The 20,098-nt window shown below is 40.7% G+C and overlaps 1 protein-coding gene and 1 long non-coding RNA gene across 3 annotated transcripts in view; both read right to left on the bottom strand.

The window, feature by feature from the left end:
• Positions 1 to 19,006, bottom strand: part of LOC121393308 — a 51,865-nt gene extending 32,859 nt beyond the window's left edge. Inside the window, exon 1 of the long non-coding RNA XR_005960966.1 lies at positions 18,934 to 19,006. This is a non-coding gene — a long non-coding RNA (uncharacterized LOC121393308). The remainder of the gene's footprint in view (positions 1 to 18,933) is intronic.
• On the bottom strand, positions 7,900 to 19,032 carry LOC108715571 (Krueppel-like factor 4). 2 transcript variants are annotated; one of them, XM_041561447.1, is made up of 3 exons: positions 18,963 to 19,032; positions 9,239 to 10,244; positions 7,900 to 8,802 (listed from the first exon to the last, which is right to left on the bottom strand). In XM_041561447.1, the coding sequence occupies exons 2-3, from the start codon at positions 10,239 to 10,241 to the stop codon at positions 8,627 to 8,629; spliced, it is 1,179 nt and encodes a 392-aa protein (XP_041417381.1). In that variant the 5' UTR covers positions 10,242 to 10,244; positions 18,963 to 19,032; the 3' UTR covers positions 7,900 to 8,626. The 2 variants fall into 2 exon arrangements, with proteins under 2 accessions (XP_041417381.1, XP_018116343.1); XM_018260854.2 differs by lacking the exon at positions 18,963 to 19,032 and adding an exon at positions 10,740 to 11,357.
• Positions 19,033 to 20,098: the final 1,066 nt, after the last annotated feature.

Genomic DNA, 20,098 nt, shown 5'->3' on the forward strand with positions numbered 1-20,098 from the left:
ATCGGAATGGAGGCAATACGGGCGGACCACATCAACATACAAACTGTCGGCAGCTTTTATCGGCCTGTGTATTGGGGCCTTAAGTCTATAACACTTTTTTTTAGAAACAAGAGAAAATAAAGATGAGAAAGACACAAGGTAAAGCCTTCAATTCAAGTGCAGTAATGTGTATTACTTCTGTCTGCAAGATACTGCTGTATGTTTTTTTCACCTTCCAAACACTTTTTTTTTTTACAGGTTTCCCAAAATGTAAGTTAAAGTTTAATGTTCCTGTCTGTAGTGTTTCAGGCAGGCACCTCAGTGATCCAGCAGCATTCTGAACTGTTACAATTTATTACATTTAATTGACAAATGAGTTGATACATTTCTCAGCAGTATCTATGGAATATTAGCAACTATTGTTTTAATTCTAACAGCTGCCTTTAATGGAACTCAGGGATTCTGCTCAGCAGGGCTAAAGATAACAAATGTATCAACCAAATGTATCATTTTTAAACAGTTAAAGAGTCGGCGACCCCCTCCCCACAAACTACTTTATAGGTGAGAAATGAAACGTTACACTTAAATATTAGAAAAATGGTCACAAATAGAAAATAGAAAGTAATTGGAACAATTCTGGTGAACAATCTGAGACCAACTGACTGAAAAAAATGTTTGACGGTAAGCAACCCCTTTAACATCTTATATTAAAACTTCAGGTTTCAGAGTAGGGTATTAACTTGAGTTGAGCACCACAATGAAAGTATCACTTCAATAAAGGACAGGGAGACCCATCTTTGGGCCATGACTGAACCCCTGCTGTAATGTAAAATTGCAAAAGTGTAACTGGTTTCATCTTTAGGAAACCTGATGTGCATGTTTCTTCAGCAGGTTGGGGAAGCAGTTTTGTTTTTTCACTCCTCACAACAATGTCAAGTTTGTAATTTTATATGCTTGAACAGGTAATGAGTGACAATGCTAAAACCAGACACCCGTTAAACAGTCATAATCCTTTTTATTACCTGAAAAGGCAAAGAGGAAGTGTCTTGTTCTCTGCTGTTATTACAGCATTGATTCTGAAATAGATACAGTTATCCCTATATTATAAGAATGCTGGGCTGCTTAAACAGAAGAAAACCAATCAGATAGGAAAAGGCAGAATCTTCAGAATAGCAAAAGGGAAAGTTGTGCCTACCACTAAACCTTTTTGAATTATAAGGTGGGTGCAATGAGTGTGAGACCATATAATTAATAACAGGGAGAAAAGCAGATGCTTTGCATTCATTTGGACACTAAGGGGCAAATTCATCAAGTGTCGAATATCGAGGGTTAATTAACCCTTGATATTCGTCTGGTGAATGAAAATCCTTTGACTTCGAATATCGAAGTCGAAGGATTTTGCGCAAATACTTCAATCGAACTATCGAAGGAATAATCGTTCGATCGAACAATTAAATCCTTCGAATTGAACGATTCGAAGTATTTTAATCCAACGATCGAAGGATTATCCTTCGACCAAAAAAAGTTAGGCAAGCCTATGGGGACCTTCCCTTCCCTTCATAGGCTAACATGGGGTTCGGTAGCTTTTAGGTGGCGAACTAGGGGGTCGAAGTTTTTTCTTAAAGAGACAGTACTTCGACTATCAAATGGTCGAACAGTCGAACAATTTTTAGTTTGAATCCTTCGATTCGAAGTCGAAGTCGTAGTCAAAGGTCGAAGTAGCCCATTTGATGGTCAAAGTAGCCAAAAAAAACTTCGAAATTCAAAGTTTTTTTTTCTTCTATTCCTTCACTCGAAGTTAATGAATTGGCCCCTATGACATTGTGTGCAAAAATATCCTAGCAATTTTCTTCCTTTACAGGTACTGATTATATTGAATATATTGTAATGTATGGACAAAAAATCCATGTTATTGTCATGACAAAGATATTATGTTGATGTTTTATTGTAGTTGTGTTTTTCTTAATCTCTTCAATTATGCAAAATATATCAAATTTGCATACACCTAATATTCCTTTTACATTTAAATCATTATTTGTTTTGTTTACACCTCTTATCTGATCTAATATGCTAATTACATACACAGGGTCTTAAACTGTAGTCAGTCTTGCCACAGAGAACTACTGTTCTGAAAATCGTTTTGTTTGTGGGTGTGTTTTATAGAGCAAAGCAGATACATAATAATATTAATATCCTTTAATTAAAGGAGCAGACATCATTGCGACCAACAGAAATAAACTTCCCTGTCATTTTTCTGGTCTTTTCATAATACTTATTTCCACCAGGCTAAAACAGAATGGTGTTGTTTCAGTTTGCCAAACACTATATCACCTTTGCTCTCTCCCATGATACTTAACTAATCTAAAAAGCTAAATCAGCCAGCAGATCAATTGACTGGTGGAATATTTTAGATAAAATTATATATTTTGAAGAATAAGGATAAATGGTTGAAATGTGTGAAAATGGATTTTAGAATTATGTGTCCAAGCTATAAATTTTGTCATTTAGTTGCGGCTGAAGAACAGAAAGTTGGACATTCCAGAGATACTGGATCAGATTGCACAAACAATCTTTAGTGACTCACTTCTGTTACAAATGCTGTCTGGAATTTTAGCCATTAAGTGCGTTTGGACTGCTGTTTGTGGTAGGAGAAAGAGAGGGGTAAAGTCATGGATCATTCTAAAATAAGCTAATTTCAGGAGGAAAGAAAGAACTGTACCCTATAAGCAGGCCCAGACTGGCAATCTGTGGGTTCTGGCAAATGCCAGAGGGGCTGCTGTAAGATGCCATAAAAAGTGACTATTAAGTGGGCTGTTGGGGTCTGTTTGGGCCTCTGCGTACTAGGAATGGCAGGGCCTATTTTGAATCCCAACAACACCAATTAGGACCGCTCCAACTCACCACCACTTAGCTGCTTCCCTTTGAAGTCGGGTGCTCAGTCCGCAGTGTCCCCACTGCCACAAATGTATACACCAACAGATGAACGGCACTCCGATAAAAAACAGGCTTTTTATTACTGGGCAATGTGGAAATACATAGGCCTTACGCGTTTCGGGAACACCTTCCCTTAATCATAGGCTTACAAAATGAATCGAAAATTTGCTTTATATACAATAGGTCTCCAGCGACCCCTATTGGTTGTCTGGATTGTTACAGTTAAAAAATGCACATCTTCTATTGCTTTATTATATTATTTGTATTAATAAAAACAACCACACTTTGCTAAAATGTATAAAACAAAAGAGGAGGAGAAGGGGGTAAAGAGAAAAAGACCCCTTTAGACCTTGGATATTACATATAATTATCTATTCAAATTAGCATATAGCATTATCATTGATGGCTATGGCTTAAGAGCTCGCAGTTTTATTTCCCTTGGGACAAGTTAGTAGGGATGTCGCGGACTGTTCGCCGGCGAACTTGTTCGCGCGAACATCGGCTGTTCGCGTCCGCCGCAAGTTCGCGAACGTCGCGCGACGTTCGCCAATAGGCGTTCGCGTCAAAATCGTTCGACCATTCGACCATTCGATCGCTAAAATCGAACGATTTTCGTTCGATTCTAACGAAAATCGTTCGATCGAACGATTAAAATCCTTCGATCGTTCGAATCGAACGATTTTCGGATGTTCGAAGTTCGCGAACTGTTCGCGAACTGTTCGCAATTTTTGCCGGTGTTCGCGAACGGCGTTCGCGAACACATTATCGGCGGTTCGCTACATCCCTACAAGTTAGCTCTTTTTCATTTATTTAATATTCTATTGTTTAGATTTTTCCTTTTATCTGTTCCTTCACATATTGTGTTAGTACTAAGATAGATCGGTATGTGCACACATATATGCATATATGGGGAAGAAGAATTGGCATAATCAAATAAAGAAAAAAAATGGGTTAGTCTTCCATTAGTTTATATGGTTATTGTATGAACAAAAACAAGTGTCCTAACGGGTTGTCCAATAACTCAACCTGGATCAGTAAATATTTATGTATGTGCTCAAATGGTACCGCCTGTGTTCCACATGTATCAATATAAATAAGCGATGTCATGTCTTGTATTCAGGCCTTTTGGCATTCTAGTTTCAAGTTTTAAGATCCAGAAGGCTTCCCTTAGGTTAATGGAGTGTAATGGGTCGCCCCCTCTGAGTGGTACCTTTATCTGTTCAATGACTTTAACCGCCAGATCCTGGACACCTTTTGAAGAGCATAGGGCAAAATGTTTGCCCACAGGAGATCCCTCATCTTTTTTATCTATCGCCCTAATATGCTCCCTGACCCTTTCCTTTAGGCAGCGGGTTGTGCGTCCCACATATTGTATCCCACAACATTTACATTCAAGTAGATAAATTACCCTCTTGGTATTACAATTATAGAAGCCATAATTTTGAAAAGTTTTCCCGGTGACATTGGATTTGAAATTGGGTCCTGTGGAGATAACCATGCATGTCTTGCATGGCATTGTCCCACATCTATATGTATCTCTAACTGAAAGCCAGGTACTCTTGGGATTGGTTGGAGCTTTAGTCACCAAACTAGGTGCCAGAATCTTCCCTAACGTAGGGGCTTTCCTTGGGACATATCTGATATCCATCGACTTCAGAATCTCCGCTAGTCTCATATCATTATATAGTACTGGAATATGTTTCCTAATAATGCCACAAATTTTATTATACTCTTCGCTGTATTCTGTTATGAAATAAACTTGATTGTCCCCTTTGGTAGCCTGAGTCCTAGTTTTTGGATATGGGTGCAAACGGGAACCATTTTTCTTTGTTAAACTCCCTGCTTTAGCAAGTGATGTCCTAACAATCTCTTTTGAGTAGCCCCGCCTACAAAGTCTGTCTCCTAGCAATCGGGATTGTTCATTGAAAGTATTATCCTGGCTGCAATTCCTTCTATATCTGACAAACTGACTATAAGTGATACTGCGTATAGTGTGCTTAGGATGACAGCTATTGGCTTTTAGTATTGTGTTACCTGCCGTCGATTTCCTAAAAATATTGGACTTGATGCATCCCCTCAAGTGATTACCTCTTAAATTAAGATCCAGAAAATTAATTTCCAGATGATTGTGCTCTAGTGAGAAAATTAAATTGTGTTGGTTATCGTTTAAATATGTGTGGAAGTCACCAATTAACTCTTGTGGACCGCCCCATATGAACAGTAGGTCGTCTATGTAGCGGCCATACCATATTATGTGTTGGCGGAAGGGGTTTTTTGTTCCATAGACGTGGGACCGCTCCCACCACCCCATATAGAGGTTGGCGTAGGAAGGAGCAAAGGAAGCCCCCATAGCGGTCCCACGTCTTTGGAGATAAAAACCCCCATCAAAATAGAAAAAATTATGTGATAGCAAATATTCCAAAACTAAAAGTGTAAAGTGGGTGAAGTCTTCAGTGTACATTTGTGTATCTCTCATTATCTCAGTGATGGCAGTGACGCCCAATGAGTGTGGTATCATTGAATACAACGACTTCACATCCATTGTGACCCATGTGTACGTGTCTAACCATCTCACGGAAGACAGTTTATCCAACAAGTGACCTGAATCTCTGATAAAAGAGTCCAGTTGAGGCACCAGGTATCCACCCAATCTGAAAGGCCTTCATTAACAGACCCTATGCTGGCCACAATGGGCCTACCTTCCGGGGACAACAAAGATTTGTGTATCTTAGGGAGGTGGTGGAAGATCGGGACTATAGGTTGTGTTCTCACCAAGTATTCCTTGTCCCGAGGGTCCACCACCCCCAACGACACCCCATAGGAAACCAGTTGCTCAATGATGGTCATATTTTCACTTTGTGGATTAGAATATAATTTTTGATAGGTATCAGGATCGTTGAGCTGTCTTTCAGCTTCAGATATATAATCCGTGGTGTTCATGACCACAACACATCCTCCCTTATCCGCTTGTCTAATTGTGAGGGCTGCATTATCCCTCAAAGATTTTATAGCTGCTCTTTCCTCACCAGAGATATTCTCAGGGATCTTTCTAGGCCTATCCAAACTTAGTCTGGTGAGGTCCCCCTCAACAAGATCTTGAAAAATATCCATAGAGGGGCATCTGGATTGTAAGGGATAAAAGGTAGAGGGCAATTTCTTAGACAAAAAGATATGACCTATGGTATTCTTCTGACTTTGGGACTCTGTTGTACCTTCCCTTTGTAACGAATTTAAATCTGTTAGGCAGCAGTATTCCCGAAAGGAAGGGAAATTGGGGGACCCATTTTGTTTGGCCCCAGTAAATGTGCTATTGATCTCTACCTGTTGAATAGTATCACTATCAATCCCTATTCCACATGAACCAAAATGTCTACGTAGGGTTAATTTTCTGACAAACTTATTGACATCTAATAGAGTGTTAAAAAGACTGAAATGATGTGTGGGTGCAAACGACAACCCATTGCTGAGGACTCTCTCTTGGATTGGAGTGAGGGGCATTGAGGAAATATTAACCACATTCAATGAGTCCTGTTCTTCTTTTTCGAATTTGTCCTCAACCGATAATGTCCCCCTCCGAAGTCTTCCTCCTCTTCCTCTTCTTGTCTTCTTTCTGCCTGATGATTCCGTCTGGGCCAGTCCTTCTTGTCCGTTTTCTTGCGTTTCGGGAACGTGTCCTGACCATGTTAGTTTTTTGTCTTTTTTGGTATCTCTGATGTATCGAAATCCTCTAGGTCCAGTTCAGTCGGATTAACCCTAGTAGTACGTAAAGAAGTGGGCTTAACATCCTCAGTACAAAAGGAAGTTTCCTCTCCTGAGTCACTGGGGGTACTCGAAAAGGATACTGACTTTTTGTGATTATACTTATTCTGTTTTTTCCTAAGAATAGATTTCGATTTATTCCACAAATAGACCATCTCGTTATCATAGTCTCTTTTGTCCCTTTTCAGTTTCCGTTTCTTACGGATGCTAACTGAGGTTTCCAATTTAGAGAGATGTTCCTGCAATTTCGTATCTAATCTATCAAAATCAGGAGATTTTTCAAGGGATGTAAGCTGTATTTGTGATTCTTTTATCCCATCTCTAATATTGGAAAGTTCCTGTCGTTTGTAGTCAATTATAAGACCCATCAGTTCCAAGGAGCATTTGGATAATGTATCATTCCACTTATTGGCAAAATCCTGATCGCCCCTGGCAAATGTGGGATATTTTCTCAATCTTAACCCCCTGGGAACCCACTTTAGGGAGATATACTTTTCAAGGGTTAAAATATCCCAACACGTTAATAGTTCATATGACATCTGTTTTTCCAGGGTTTAAAATAAATTGGACACCATATCCCCTAGCATAATTTCATATCTATTAAATCCTCCAAAGTTTCCAAGGCACATAGTCCAGCACCCTCCCCAGATTCCACAGTCCCACATCCTGCCATAGTTGTAAAAAAAATTATTGTGCAGAGAAATTTTTTTGTTGTTTTAACCCGTAATTGGGAAGCAGCTGTTTAGAGAAATGGCTAATAGCCACAACAATAGAGCATTATAATATACAAAAATCTAAAAAGTAGTCTTTGACTTGTTAGTAAAAGAACAGTCTATGGCACTCCAATAAGCTCCTGAGAAGGCCCAGTGTGTCCAGTCCTGCCTATACGTAACACTGTGCTACTTTGAGATATGATTGGTACCCAGGGGTAGAAAATGACGTTTAAACAGTAAAACTGAACTGAGTATGTGAAATATTTATTAAATTTAAGGGCAGTGTATATTAGATACATACACATACAGTGGGATAGCTATAAAATTGTCAGAAGATACTGTCAGCTCTTCTGAATATTTAAATAAACATAAGAAACCCATAAGCTCAGTGGTTGTATCATTTTTTTTAATACTCTTTACTAATAACATTTGTCTATCATACTACCCAGTTCATCCCCTAATATTTGTGCACAAAATTAATTTAAAACATGAGACTAATACAAATTTCATTTTTGCAAATAATGACTTTTATTTTACAATTTACAATTCTTGTAAGTACCAAATTGTTTTATATCCCTTCCAAAGGGATCAAAACAATGCTAGCAGAAATTTATGTATTTAAAAAAACTATATATACAAAGTTTTGTAGATTATAAAAACAAACAGACCCTGCAAAAAATGGCAACGTTTTTAAATGCTATACACACACACATAGTACTTTGGAGTAACTGCCCAGGCTACCTACATACATACAGTGCATCAAATGTCCATTAGATGTAGCTGTTTCTCTCCAATTAAATGTAAAAATAATGTGCCTGTCAACCTGAATTCAAATTGCACTTTTCATTAAGAGCACGGGACTTCTCTGGAACATTTTAGTTTTCAACTTTAGAGAGACAACAAAAAGGAGTAATAATATCTGTAATAATATAGCTGTAACATTCCAGGTCAACCAAGAAATTCAATTCACCTTACCAAAACGTAAGAAAGCTAAATTACAAATATTGTACAAATGCAGAGTAACCATGAACCCCCATTTACAAATAACGAGCTTGTTTTCTCTTTAAATAATATATTTATATATCTGGTTACCGCATATATTTACCTGGCGATCAGGAATGATTCTTAAATACTACTTTATACAAGGCTGTATATACATAACCCCCCAATAAGAAAATAGTTCTTCTGTATAAATAGTCTCCGAATTGAATATATTACTGTAAGCTTGTTCAAGTTGATCTCTACATGTGTCTCTTCATATGCAGGGCCAGGTGATCAGATCGGGAGAAGGCTCTCTCACACAGGTGGCACTGGAAGGGTCGGTGACCCGTGTGCTTGCGAAAGTGACGGGTGAGTTCGTCTGATCTTGCGAACTTCCATCCGCAGCCCTCCCAGTTACAGTGATATGGTTTTTCTCCTAGAAGAAATGATAAAATAGATATTATTATATGTAACAACTTTAGACAACTTTAGACTACTGTTAATAGCTTTAAAAAGAATGCAAGTTTTATGGTATTTGAATAGTTAAACTGTAATGCTGAACTGTCTTTTTGACACTATAGAAATAGTAAGGTAGATTAGATTATAAATGTATCATGCTCAGTTAATTAGAGATATTAGCCCACAAACTGGTGGTTTACAATAAATTGCCTAGCTATAACGAATACATGACTGATCTTGTAAATGAAACTATCTCAGATGTACTATAATTAGCTTGCTAGATATATAATATATTATTCACATTATTAATTCTGCTTCGAACCAGTCATTTTGAGTATAGGATGAATTAGTGTGCTAATAAGGGCAGTTCTTATTACCAGCCCCCTAGTGGCAGGTGGTGGGATTGCGCTTACCTGTATGCGTTCGCATATGAGCCTTCAGGTGGGAGCTCTTGGTGTAGGTTTTGCCGCAGCCCGGGTACTCGCAGCTGTGAGTGGCAGTTCTTTTCCTGGCCCACGATCTCCGACCCCTCTTTGGTTTGCAGTCATCCGTGGCAGCCATGGCAGGATAATACTCAAGCAAGGGGGAGGAGGGAGGGGTGACAATCATTCCATGCATAGATGGGTGAACCTTCATAGGGTCTCTGTAAACTCCAAATTGTCCATGAAACTGAGCGGGGGGCTGGCTGGTAAAATGAGTGGGGTAGGAGGTTGCTATTGGGTAGTGCTGTGCCATTGACATGAGGGACAGGCAGTGCATGTCAGGGATCATGTGGCAGTCATTGGGGGGCATAGCCTCTGTGGGCACTGGGGGGCTGAGCCTGTGCTGAGAATAGGCAGGATTGGGAAGGAGTTGGCCGTGCATCTGCATGATGCCAGCCTTCTGCTCCATGATAGGGCTAATACAGTCTGGGGAAGTAGGGGAGCCGGCACCCAGCATGCACGACTGCTCAGGTCGCTCCTTTTTAATTCTATGGCTCAAGTGCTGTAGGTGCTCCGATAGCAGATGCCCAGGGGTGTCCATGGCAGATACTCTGAGCTCAGTGTACTTCCTGCTGTGCATGCCGGCCTTTAGTCCAAAGTCATTGGACACCTCTATGCAGGGCACATCTGGAGTCAGCAGCTCCGCCACATAACTGTGATGGGGGCTCCCGGCAAAGCTCCCCCCTCCATATTTCTGACTGGCAGTGTAGGATCCATCGCTATCATAGGTGGTACTGCAGCTCTCAGGGGTCTCAGGTAATGGGTAAGCGCCACCATGTCCTACCGGCGTGCCACCATTCTGGCTGCAGCTCGTGTGAGCCAATATAAAGTCCAAGTCAACGAATTTGCCCAGGTCATCCTCTTCCTTCTTAATGCAATACTCGATCATGGTGTAGCTCATATCAGCCAGTGGCCTCAGCTCCTCCATTGCCATGACCTGTGGAACAAGAAGAGAGCGAAGTTAGACCGTGTACTTGTCAGTGGCCAGTAAGCGCAGCCCTGACACTCCCTGTGCCCAGTTGGTACATGCCAGAGCCCGGCGAGGAGCCAGAGCGAGACAACCACCAGGCGCAGTTATTATTATTATTGTTATTATTATTATCCCTGGGAAACCTGTAGAACTAGTTGCTCCCCTTCAGCCCAATAGTCACGGGCTGGGACACTTAGCAAACACCGTGGCTGCTGTGCAAATAACTAGAAATACTTTCAAGAGTTTCTTTTGCTCCCCTTGTGTTTCTTTAACTCGGGACATTTCTCAAACTAATTCCTCTTATATACCCGCACATTACTGCAAAGAAAGGAGCCGCGTCCCCAGACATAAAAGAGTAACGTGAGTAACATAATGTTACATTAGTGTCACTGTTCGGGGGGGTTGTTACGTGACATTCTGCCAGAGTAAAATCGAATATATCTGTATAAAAGCTGTACTTACCGATACCATGCCAATCTGCTTGTCTTCCACAGGTTGTAGGGTTGAGAAAGCCACACTCATCCTAACGTGCTCCCCGGCAGCAGCACCAGGCTTGCAGGTGAGCAGGGAGCCCGACTATAGAACTCCAGAAGCAGCAGGAGCAGTAGTCTCTAGAAACTTTCTCAGCCAACTCTCCAGATCCCCCAGCTGTGGCGCTTGTTAAGCTCCTCGAGCTGTCACGATTGGTGAAGACTAATGCAAAGGCCTCTTCTGATTGGTTCGAAAGGTTGGCTGTGTTTGTACACATACTGGATCTCTTACTAGACTCTGCTAGTAACCACGCCCCCGTTCCCAGGCTAATTGTCAGGTCTGGGATACATGATTACAACATGCAGGGAACGTGTAAAGAAGTAGCAGCGAGAGAGGAAACTCAGCAAACAACTCGGGACACACCAGTTTGTTAGAATCAATAGTTATGTTGAGAAGAACGAGAGAGAAGAAATAAATAAGAGCTCAAAGGGACATTTAATTTAGTGTATTTACAAATAGCAGGTTTAACGAGAGCAGCAGCAATGTCTAGCTATCATCATCTATCTATCAATCATCTATCTATCATCTATCTATCTTTTATCATCTATCTATCATCTGTCTCTATCTATCTATCTATCTATCTATCTATCTATCTATCTATCTATCTATCTATCAATCATTATTGCTATCTATCTATCTATCTATCTATCTATCTATCTATCTATCTATCTATCTATCTATCTATCTATCTATCTATCTATCTATCTATCTATCTATCTATCTATCTATCTATCTATCATCTGTCTATCTATTGTTATTTATATATCTATCATCTATCTGTCTGTCTGTCTATCTATCGATCTATCTATATAAAGTTAATGTTATTGCTAGCTGCTGCTATACTGCTAAATACAAACATGTTCTAAGTGACTGCTGCGTGCACCGGTCTACACGGGAATGTAGGCAACTTATCAGTGATGGAATAGTGGTTAAGAAGATTCTGCTGAACCTCATTGCAGAACTGCTGTCAGTAGCAGCCATTGCATCCCAGGCCAGAAGGAGGTGCACCAGTAGCAGGGACTCAAGGTGTGCAGGGGCACTGGGACTCTCCCAGTAAAGAATTAGACTTGGTTGAAATGAAGCGAATACAAACACTACTAATAATAACCGTCTTACTAAAAAGCAAAACATGACTGTGAAATTTAGGCTGAGGGGATGGGTAAAGATGGGACCTATGTGTGAGGAATAATAGCTGCTATCTAAATTAAAGGAGACATTTTGTATAATACTCATTTTCTAGTATAATATTCCCCCTTGCTTATAACATGAAATGATGCAGGATAAAAAACGTTACCTATTATAATTAGCATTATATCAGAGCTGCAGAGAAATGCTTCTACTTCTGAGTCTAGGTCAAAATGAGGAATGGGAGTGTCTGGTCATTCTTACACAGGAAGTGGTCATAGCTTTAACTGATAGGCTGAACTCTGTATAAGCAGGGGAAGCCCCTCCCACCTTACCCCCTGCATTTCCCATTCCCAACATCCAAAATCTGTCACAACTCCTTGCAATTATTATTATTATTATTGATATATCATTTCTGCACACATATTTTTCCAATCAATGACATTTTTTTGTTGCTGTGTAACTCCCTGCATCTATTATTTTTCAACCAATTGTATGTTGGAAGTACATATGTTTGAAAACTGCACAGAGCACAAAGTAAAATCAATCTATGTCCAGATTGTTATCTGGGGCTTGGGTATGCAATCAGCCTGTCATACAATTAGGGAGATCACTGCAGGCAGAAGAGTTAGTTTATCAGGATGGGAGGGAACCAGAGGAAACTTAACACTAGAGCAGGAAAGAGTTAATCAGAAATGGTGGGAGGCAGCCAGGAGGAATCTGAACACTACACACAGTAATGAGCTGAGCAGGACTGGTGGGAGGGAGTTGGGAGGAATCTAAATACTACAAGCAGAAGGGAGGTGATCGGAGCCGGAAAAAACTGAAACTACATACAGGAGCGAGACGAATACTGTGGGCGGGCAGATAGATCAGCTTGAGTGAGCCTACGGAATGCATTTTAGGACATCCTGCGGCGAAATACCTGTCCTGCATGCGATGTCCTATGCCTTCGGAATGGCGCATCGGTTGCTTTTGCCGTCACCCATCCTCCAAATATGCAATCATACCTCTGTCCTCTACCCTCCCTTCTCAGCCGTCAGTCATACGAACTCCACCCTCAGCTTTCTGCCCTCTGTCTCCCGCCCTCAGCCCTCCATCCTCCTCCTTCAGTCATCTGCCTTCCATCCTCATTCCTCTGCCTTCTGCCCTCAGTCCTCTTCCTTCAATCCTCTTCCTTCGGCCCTCACTCACCACTTTAGAAAGTTATGGATATGACTGTCGGCTGAAAAGAGAGATCTAAGGGGGGAGTGCTGAGCAGCGAGGGTGGAGGGCGGAAGGAAGAGGACTAAAAGGAAGAGGACTGAGGGCGGAAGGCAGAGGACTGAGGACGGAGGATTGAGGGCTGAGGGCGGAGTTCGTATGACTGACGGCTGAGAAGGGAGGGTAGAGGATGAGGTGTGATTGCATATTTGGAGGATGGGTGAAGGCAAAAGCAACCGTTGCGCCATTCCGAAGGCATAGGACATTGCATGGTATTTCGACAGGTATTTCGCAGCAGGATGTCCTACAATGCGTTCCTTATGAGCCGGCCACAGTGTGTCAGAAGAAGCACCTCCTATCTCTGCCCGCTCCATCCACAGTGCCTGTATGATTCCTTCCATCTACATGGGAAAGTGCCGCATACACAGGCAGTAAGGACTCAGACAGGAAATAGGGGAAAGGGGGTGGGACTATAGCAGTTTTTGGCATTTTTAAAAGAAATTTACTCCGGAAGGTATAACAAAAGTTTGGTACCTTCTATTTTATTATATATACTGTCTATTTGGCCAAAGTAAAAAATTATGGTATATGTCCCCTTTAACATATGTCTCCTTCTGCAACTTTATTAATGAGGGATGGGCTCTAACTCCTCGCCAGCATTGGTATAAGATAAATGATGTACCTGCTAATGTGCAAATTGTGATTGTAAAAAAAGTAAGAATAATTAGGTTTGGTAGAAAATGTTGCTGCTTGGGGGGAATCTTGCCACCTTTGCTCGACATCACAAAGAACCCAAGCGCTGGTAAAGCACATTGCTCTTTGGGACTTAAGTAGAGTTAGATTTTTAGGCTCTAAAACTGTAAGGAACACTTTTTCACATTATAGTTTAAACACTATTTATTCATAAAATGACGAAAGGAGACAATGAGAAGTGGGTCTAAAGGGGTTAACGTGCTCTGCTGCGTCTGTTTTCATTAAATATGGTCTTTTCTCTATTATTAAAATCCCTGAAGAAAGTTAATTGTACAGCTAAGAAACTTTTTTGGCCGACAATGTCGTCTGTCTTATACACTGTATATACAATGTGCACCAAAGACGCAGAATTGGGCACTCCATGTATTCTGAAAAGATGTAGTGTAGGGGAATACAATTAGACAGAGAGCACGGGAGCAATGGGTGACAATCCAATTTGGCGCTTATTCAGCTGATATAGAGAATCTGCCTCTTCATTGAGACGGTTCAGTTTGTAAAGAAGAGATAAGGCTTATCCCCAATTCCATATAGACAAATACAAGAGTCCTCAGCACTCAACCCATTATCAATATATTTAAGACAGAGACATTTTGTGCATACTGCTACTGAAAAATGCCTTACCCTTTAAACAAAACAGGGATTGTTTGTCCATATATTGCAATATATTTAAGCTGGCCAACTATGAAGTAGTTGGTCATCTTAAATATATTGCAATATATGGACAAACAACCCCTGTTTTATTTGAAGGGTAAGGCATTTTTAAACAAAATAGCAATTACAGGGTTTGGATACTGTAGTAATAATAATAATAAGAGAGCTATGAGCAGGCACAGACAGTAGTGACAAGGATAATAGGGTTCATTGCAAGGTACCAAGGACAACAGCCAAGCTGAGGAGAAGGTTTAAGAGAGTCTCTGATCCATTGAAATGGAGCTTGGCCCCAATTGTATGCATAGTAGTGTGGAGAAGCAGAGACACATTAGCACAATGCCACTTTGATGTGTTTAGCCTTACACCTTGGCTGGTATCACCAGTGGTACCAGGTAGATGGACCATGTTGGGGGGAAGGAGATTCCTTTATGAAAGAAAATTCTAATTAGCAGGATGTTTCATTAAGTGCATAATGAACTCTGTGCACTGATCATGTAGCAACAACAAGTCTGCACTGACGGACTATTGATGCTTCCACTATACCCATTAATCAATTTGAAACTTAATGGATTTGACTGACTTTAAAATGTAACTTAATAAAAGGTTAGAAATAGGAGAACAATTGATCTCATCGCTATTTAAAAATAAGTACAAAATCAGTGGTTTAACTAGATGTTACTGGGCCCCACAGAAAATAAATTTTAGGGCCTCCAACAAAATGTAATGGTCGGCACACTAAACCCAGAACCGATTCCAAGCACCCTGGTCTCGGCTCGTGCTTCTGCCTGTAGCAGCCGTCTTTGGCTTCGGTAGGAGCCATCAGCTACTCAGATGCCGCCAGGTCATAAAACGAGAGATGCTAGACGAGGGGTTCTGGGCAAAGGGGCACAACTGTAAGCAAGTCTTTGGGCAGAAGGTTGTGGTACAAGGTGTTTAGACAGAATCATAGTTGGATCAGGCCGGGTCGGGGCAGGCGGAGAGTACTCAGGCAGGCAAGGGTCAAACCAGGAAGTCAATCAGAGGGTTAAGTAGAATCGGAGTCGGTAAACAGGCAAGGGTCAGGATACAGAGAGTAGAATCGTCAGAGCCAGGAAGGAGTCAAAACGGGTATCAGAATCATAATACAGAAGCTGAAAAGACAAAAGCACCCGGAACAAGACCCTATAACGGGCAACGATCACAAGCCCCACTGTGCTTTAAATAGTATTTGAAATATATGCCAATGCACACTGGTGTCACATGCCAGGGCGCCTGTGCCTTTAAATTACATAGAGGCGTGCCACGTGCCCCCTATGGAACCGGCGCCTGCGGCCTAGGAAGTGGTGCCTGTGGCCTAACAACAGTGCGACGCGGCGGGGTCCCCCCACTAGACCACCAGGTAAGGGATTTGTTACACATATACAGAGGTTGTCTCGTTTTACCAATACATGCAGAAATGTCTCATTAATTAGGGCTTCATGGGGCCCCCTGTACCTCCTGGGCCCCCCTGGGTCTGCTTCCTCTATAGTTACGCCCCTGTACGAAATACGCGGCTCTGATTCTGCAGCAGAGAACAACCAACGTTTTGACTCAGACCAACATTTTTTTAAAAAAAAAACATATATGTAGTGAAACAATTCTAGTGAATATTATATTTTATGAAAGTATGCCAAGTATTGGCTTATAGAAAATTCTTGCAGTTGTGTGCCTAATATCCCTTTAGATGCAAATGAGCCTCCAGGTAATGAGCACTGCATGACAATTGACAGAGATTCCCTTATGAAAACAAGTGACACAATCTCCCCCTTTCATCTTGCATATGTATGGGAAAGTGAAAAGCATAGAGTGTTTGTTATGCTTTCCATTATCATGCACTGGAGTGTAAATACTACTGGAGAGGTTTTTATCCCAGTGCAGGGATTTCCAACTGGTTCTTATTGGCAGTACTGTTGCAGCTCCACAAGTGGCCAGCTGTGCCTGAGTGGATTATCATAACTGATTGCCTCTTCATATGGATGATATGTCATTGTTTCCCTGACCAAAAGGGGGCTTTCTTTTAACAGCATGGTAGTAAAAGTACAGCCGCCTCTACTAGACGTTGAATGGTCCTATATATGTACATATTGATGTATAATTCATATTTCCACCAGATAACATGATCTCATGATGGTATGTACCTGAGCACAGTAACAATAATATACTGCTATTTATATGTCCATGTCTGCCTTCCCCATTGATAGTGTCTGCCCCTTTTACAGGTCAGTAATGGAATAATATAGCAGCACAGCTTATGTGAGCAAGATCACTTCACACATTAATCAGACATGCAGTGGCAAAAGTATTCAGCCCCATAGCAAAAACATTTTAGGGCCTCATAATCTTTGCAAATGAGGCATTTTTATTGGGCTCCTAGCCCCCCCCCTCCAGCACCAGCAGTTACAGGGTCTCCTTCCTCTAGTCTACAGTTCTAACCTAGCTATGGAGTTATACCCTGGCTTTGGAGAAATCTAAACCTTTGCATACTTAGCCAATGACATACCTGTATAGAACAGTGAGATGAGCATATGGAAAGTAAGAAAACATGACTGTCAAATTTCACAGCTAAATACATAGCTTATTATACAAAACATCTTACAGTTCTACATCATTACAAATGGAATTGTTATAGCTCATCAGTGGTTTATTGAATTCAGTTGAGAGTTATTGTTGCTTTTTAATTAAATTGAGAGCCTTGATTCTTACATGATCAGATTTTATAACTGTTGCTTTTGCGTCTGAGCCTTGCTTTCTGGCATGGGGCACATAGTTGCTAATCTAAGCAGTAAACCTTAAAGGGGTTTTTCATCTTCAAGTTAACTTTTAGTATGTTATAGAATGGCCAATTCTAGGCAACTTTTCAATTAGTCTTCATTTTTTTTATAGTTTTTGAATTATTTTCCTTCTTCTCCAGCTTTCAAATGGGGGTCACTGATTTAAACAACAAATGCTCTGAAAGTTTACAAAAATATTGTTACTGTTACTTCTTATTACTTATCTTTCTATTCAGACACCTCCTATTTATATTCCAGTCTCTCATTTAAATCAATGCATGGTTGCTAGGATTATTTGGATCCTAGCAACAAGATAGCTGACATTGCAAACTGGAGAGCTGCTTAATAAAAAGCTAAATTACTCAAAAACCACAAATAGTAAAACATGAATACCAAATTGCAAATTGTCTCAGAAATAAAAGTTAATTCAAAGGTGAACAAGCCCTTTAAGGAAAGCCTGCAATGGGCTGCTGAATTACAGATGGTGTGTACACAGGCAGATAGCTTATCTTATCAGGGCACCTAAGGAACTTGACTTTGGTGGAACCAGGAATTGTAACAAAGCTTCAGCACAACATAGGAAGGAAGACCTGAGGGTTTCCTATTATATCCACTGTTCATATATCTTATTGCGAGTAAACAGACTGGAAAAATGCACCAAGGCATAAGGCAACCGCATACCCTGACTTAATGATGAAAAGTCCTTGTAAAGCACCGCATTAATGTGCTGCAAGATAGAGGTTAATAAATAAATAAAAATAAGAAAAGCAAGCACTAACAGGTCTTGCACAATAATGAAATGATTAAAGGGGAACTCCATCCGAAAAAGTTTTTCCTAAGAAATGTTATTCCGAGCAACTTTTCAATGTGAGTTAATTACACTTTTTAAAGGCATCTAAATTTATTTGTAAATGAAACTGAAAGAAGTATCAGTCTTGCTGTTTATACTTAACTGCACTGCTGGTTCTGACAACTAAAACAAAGTAGCTAAAGCTGGCATATTGAAAGACTATAAGATTTTTCTGATGCATTGTTTCAAGTGTTAGGTAAACAAACACAGATCTCCCTTAGAATTACATTTACATCCACCAAACATTTTAATTCCACTGAACATGTTTAACTCATTGATATTGGAAAGTTTCTTGGCATTATATTTTCTTTCATTATGCAAAAAGAAAAAACGTTTTTGGGTGGATATCCCATAAATACTGACACACTGGACAAAATCTGTGTGTGCTTTCTTTCCTTATAGTTTTGGATATTTGGCATAAACTCTTCAGGCAGGACCAGCAATACCTCTTGTATCTATTATTGGTTAGTTACCGTATGTGAGTAATGTTGTATGTTCAGAGTATACACCTGTCTATTGTACAAAGCTGTGGAATATGTTGTCGCGTTAATAATAGTATTACTACTACTACTTCTATAATACTACTACTACTACTACTACTACTAACGGATGAGCACCCACCCACAGAGATGCTAATAAAGGAGCTGTGTATGATTTACAGACATTTGTATATATCTGTGACTATATATCTAATTATGGGTCTATAGCTGTCTTTCTAACTAATTATTTAGATCATGTATATCTAAATACTCACACTGATTAGCTCCACAGAATAAGACTTACTTCTTGTCCCTGTTGAGACTTGTGATTGCTGAAGGATTTCTTGGTGTTAGCAAATCCCTTGTTATCTGGAGGCCTTACACTGTGTTTTGATCTGCGGGACTCTCCTGCTCTCTTTATATACCCCTGCTATTTTTAACTCTGCCTACGCAAATCCAGATCCGGACTGAGGCAGCAGTCCAGCCAAACGGGAAGAGGAGATGGGGTAAATTTCCTGAACAAGACCAAAAAAAAATCATATATAAAATAAACCTTTGGACATGCTAGCCTTTCTTCCTTTCTATCTCGCTAGCACAATCTACTTTTTTTCTCGTTTCCTCTAACTTTCACTGCAACAGGAAAATAGAGATTAGCAGATGTGGTGGAAATAGCATCTTACATGGCCATGGTACATGGGAGGGGAGACTGATCTATCTCAAAGGTGCAATTGCTGCCCTGTGTTCCAGTGTTTTGTAACGTGGAGTTTAGTTATATCTAGTTTAGGTAAATCTAAAAACAACTGGACTTGCTGAGTAATCAATGAAGACGTTTCACTACTCATCCGAGCAGCTCCTTCAGTTCAACTGACTAGTGTGAGAAATTCTCGGCATATAAACTCTTCCACTAATCCAATCACAATTTCACATTGTAACTCTTCAAAGAGGTGACATCTGAAGAAATTCTGTGTAGTTGCTGTGATAGGATTATCCAATGTGTCATGCAACTCCTAGAAACAGGTGTTACTTGTGAGAGTTGCATGAATGGATGTGTGAAGTGTTCTGAAACTGCCGGGGTATAGAAGTTAGAACAGCATTGTATGTAGCAGACAGGTGATCTTGCTGATTACTCAGCAAGCAGTGTCGGACTGGGCCAGTCCCCCTCTCCCAAACAGTTTTAAAAAAAATTAAAAAAATTTCGGCGCATTGCAGCGCCGTTTGCGCATGCGCGCCGTTTCCGTTTCCGCATGCGCGCCGTTTGTGCATGCGCGATGCGCCGCCTGGGCGCCGAGCAGGGATTCGCCTAACAAGTAGGTAGCGGGGGCCAGAGGGGGGCCCTGGACACCAGTCCCGGTGGGCCCCGGACCCCCCAGTCCGACCCTGTCAGCAAGTCCAGTTGTTTTTAGATTGACCTATACTAGATATACCATGACCTGGATGAAT

This window comes from Xenopus laevis, chromosome 4S (genome assembly GCF_017654675.1).
Source record: "Xenopus laevis strain J_2021 chromosome 4S, Xenopus_laevis_v10.1, whole genome shotgun sequence".
Taxonomy (NCBI): domain Eukaryota; kingdom Metazoa; phylum Chordata; class Amphibia; order Anura; family Pipidae; genus Xenopus; species Xenopus laevis.

Coding starts and splice junctions, on each gene's coding strand:
- LOC108715571 (XM_018260854.2), bottom strand. CDS start 10,799: ATGAGTGTGGCTTTCTCAACCCTACAACCTGTGGAAGACAAGCAGATT. Junction 10,245..10,739: donor AGCAGATTGGCATGGTATCG/GTAAGTACAGCT, acceptor CTTGTTCCACAG/GTCATGGCAATGGAGGAGCT. Junction 8,803..9,238: donor TCATATGCGAACGCATACAG/GTAAGCGCAATC, acceptor CATTTCTTCTAG/GAGAAAAACCATATCACTGT.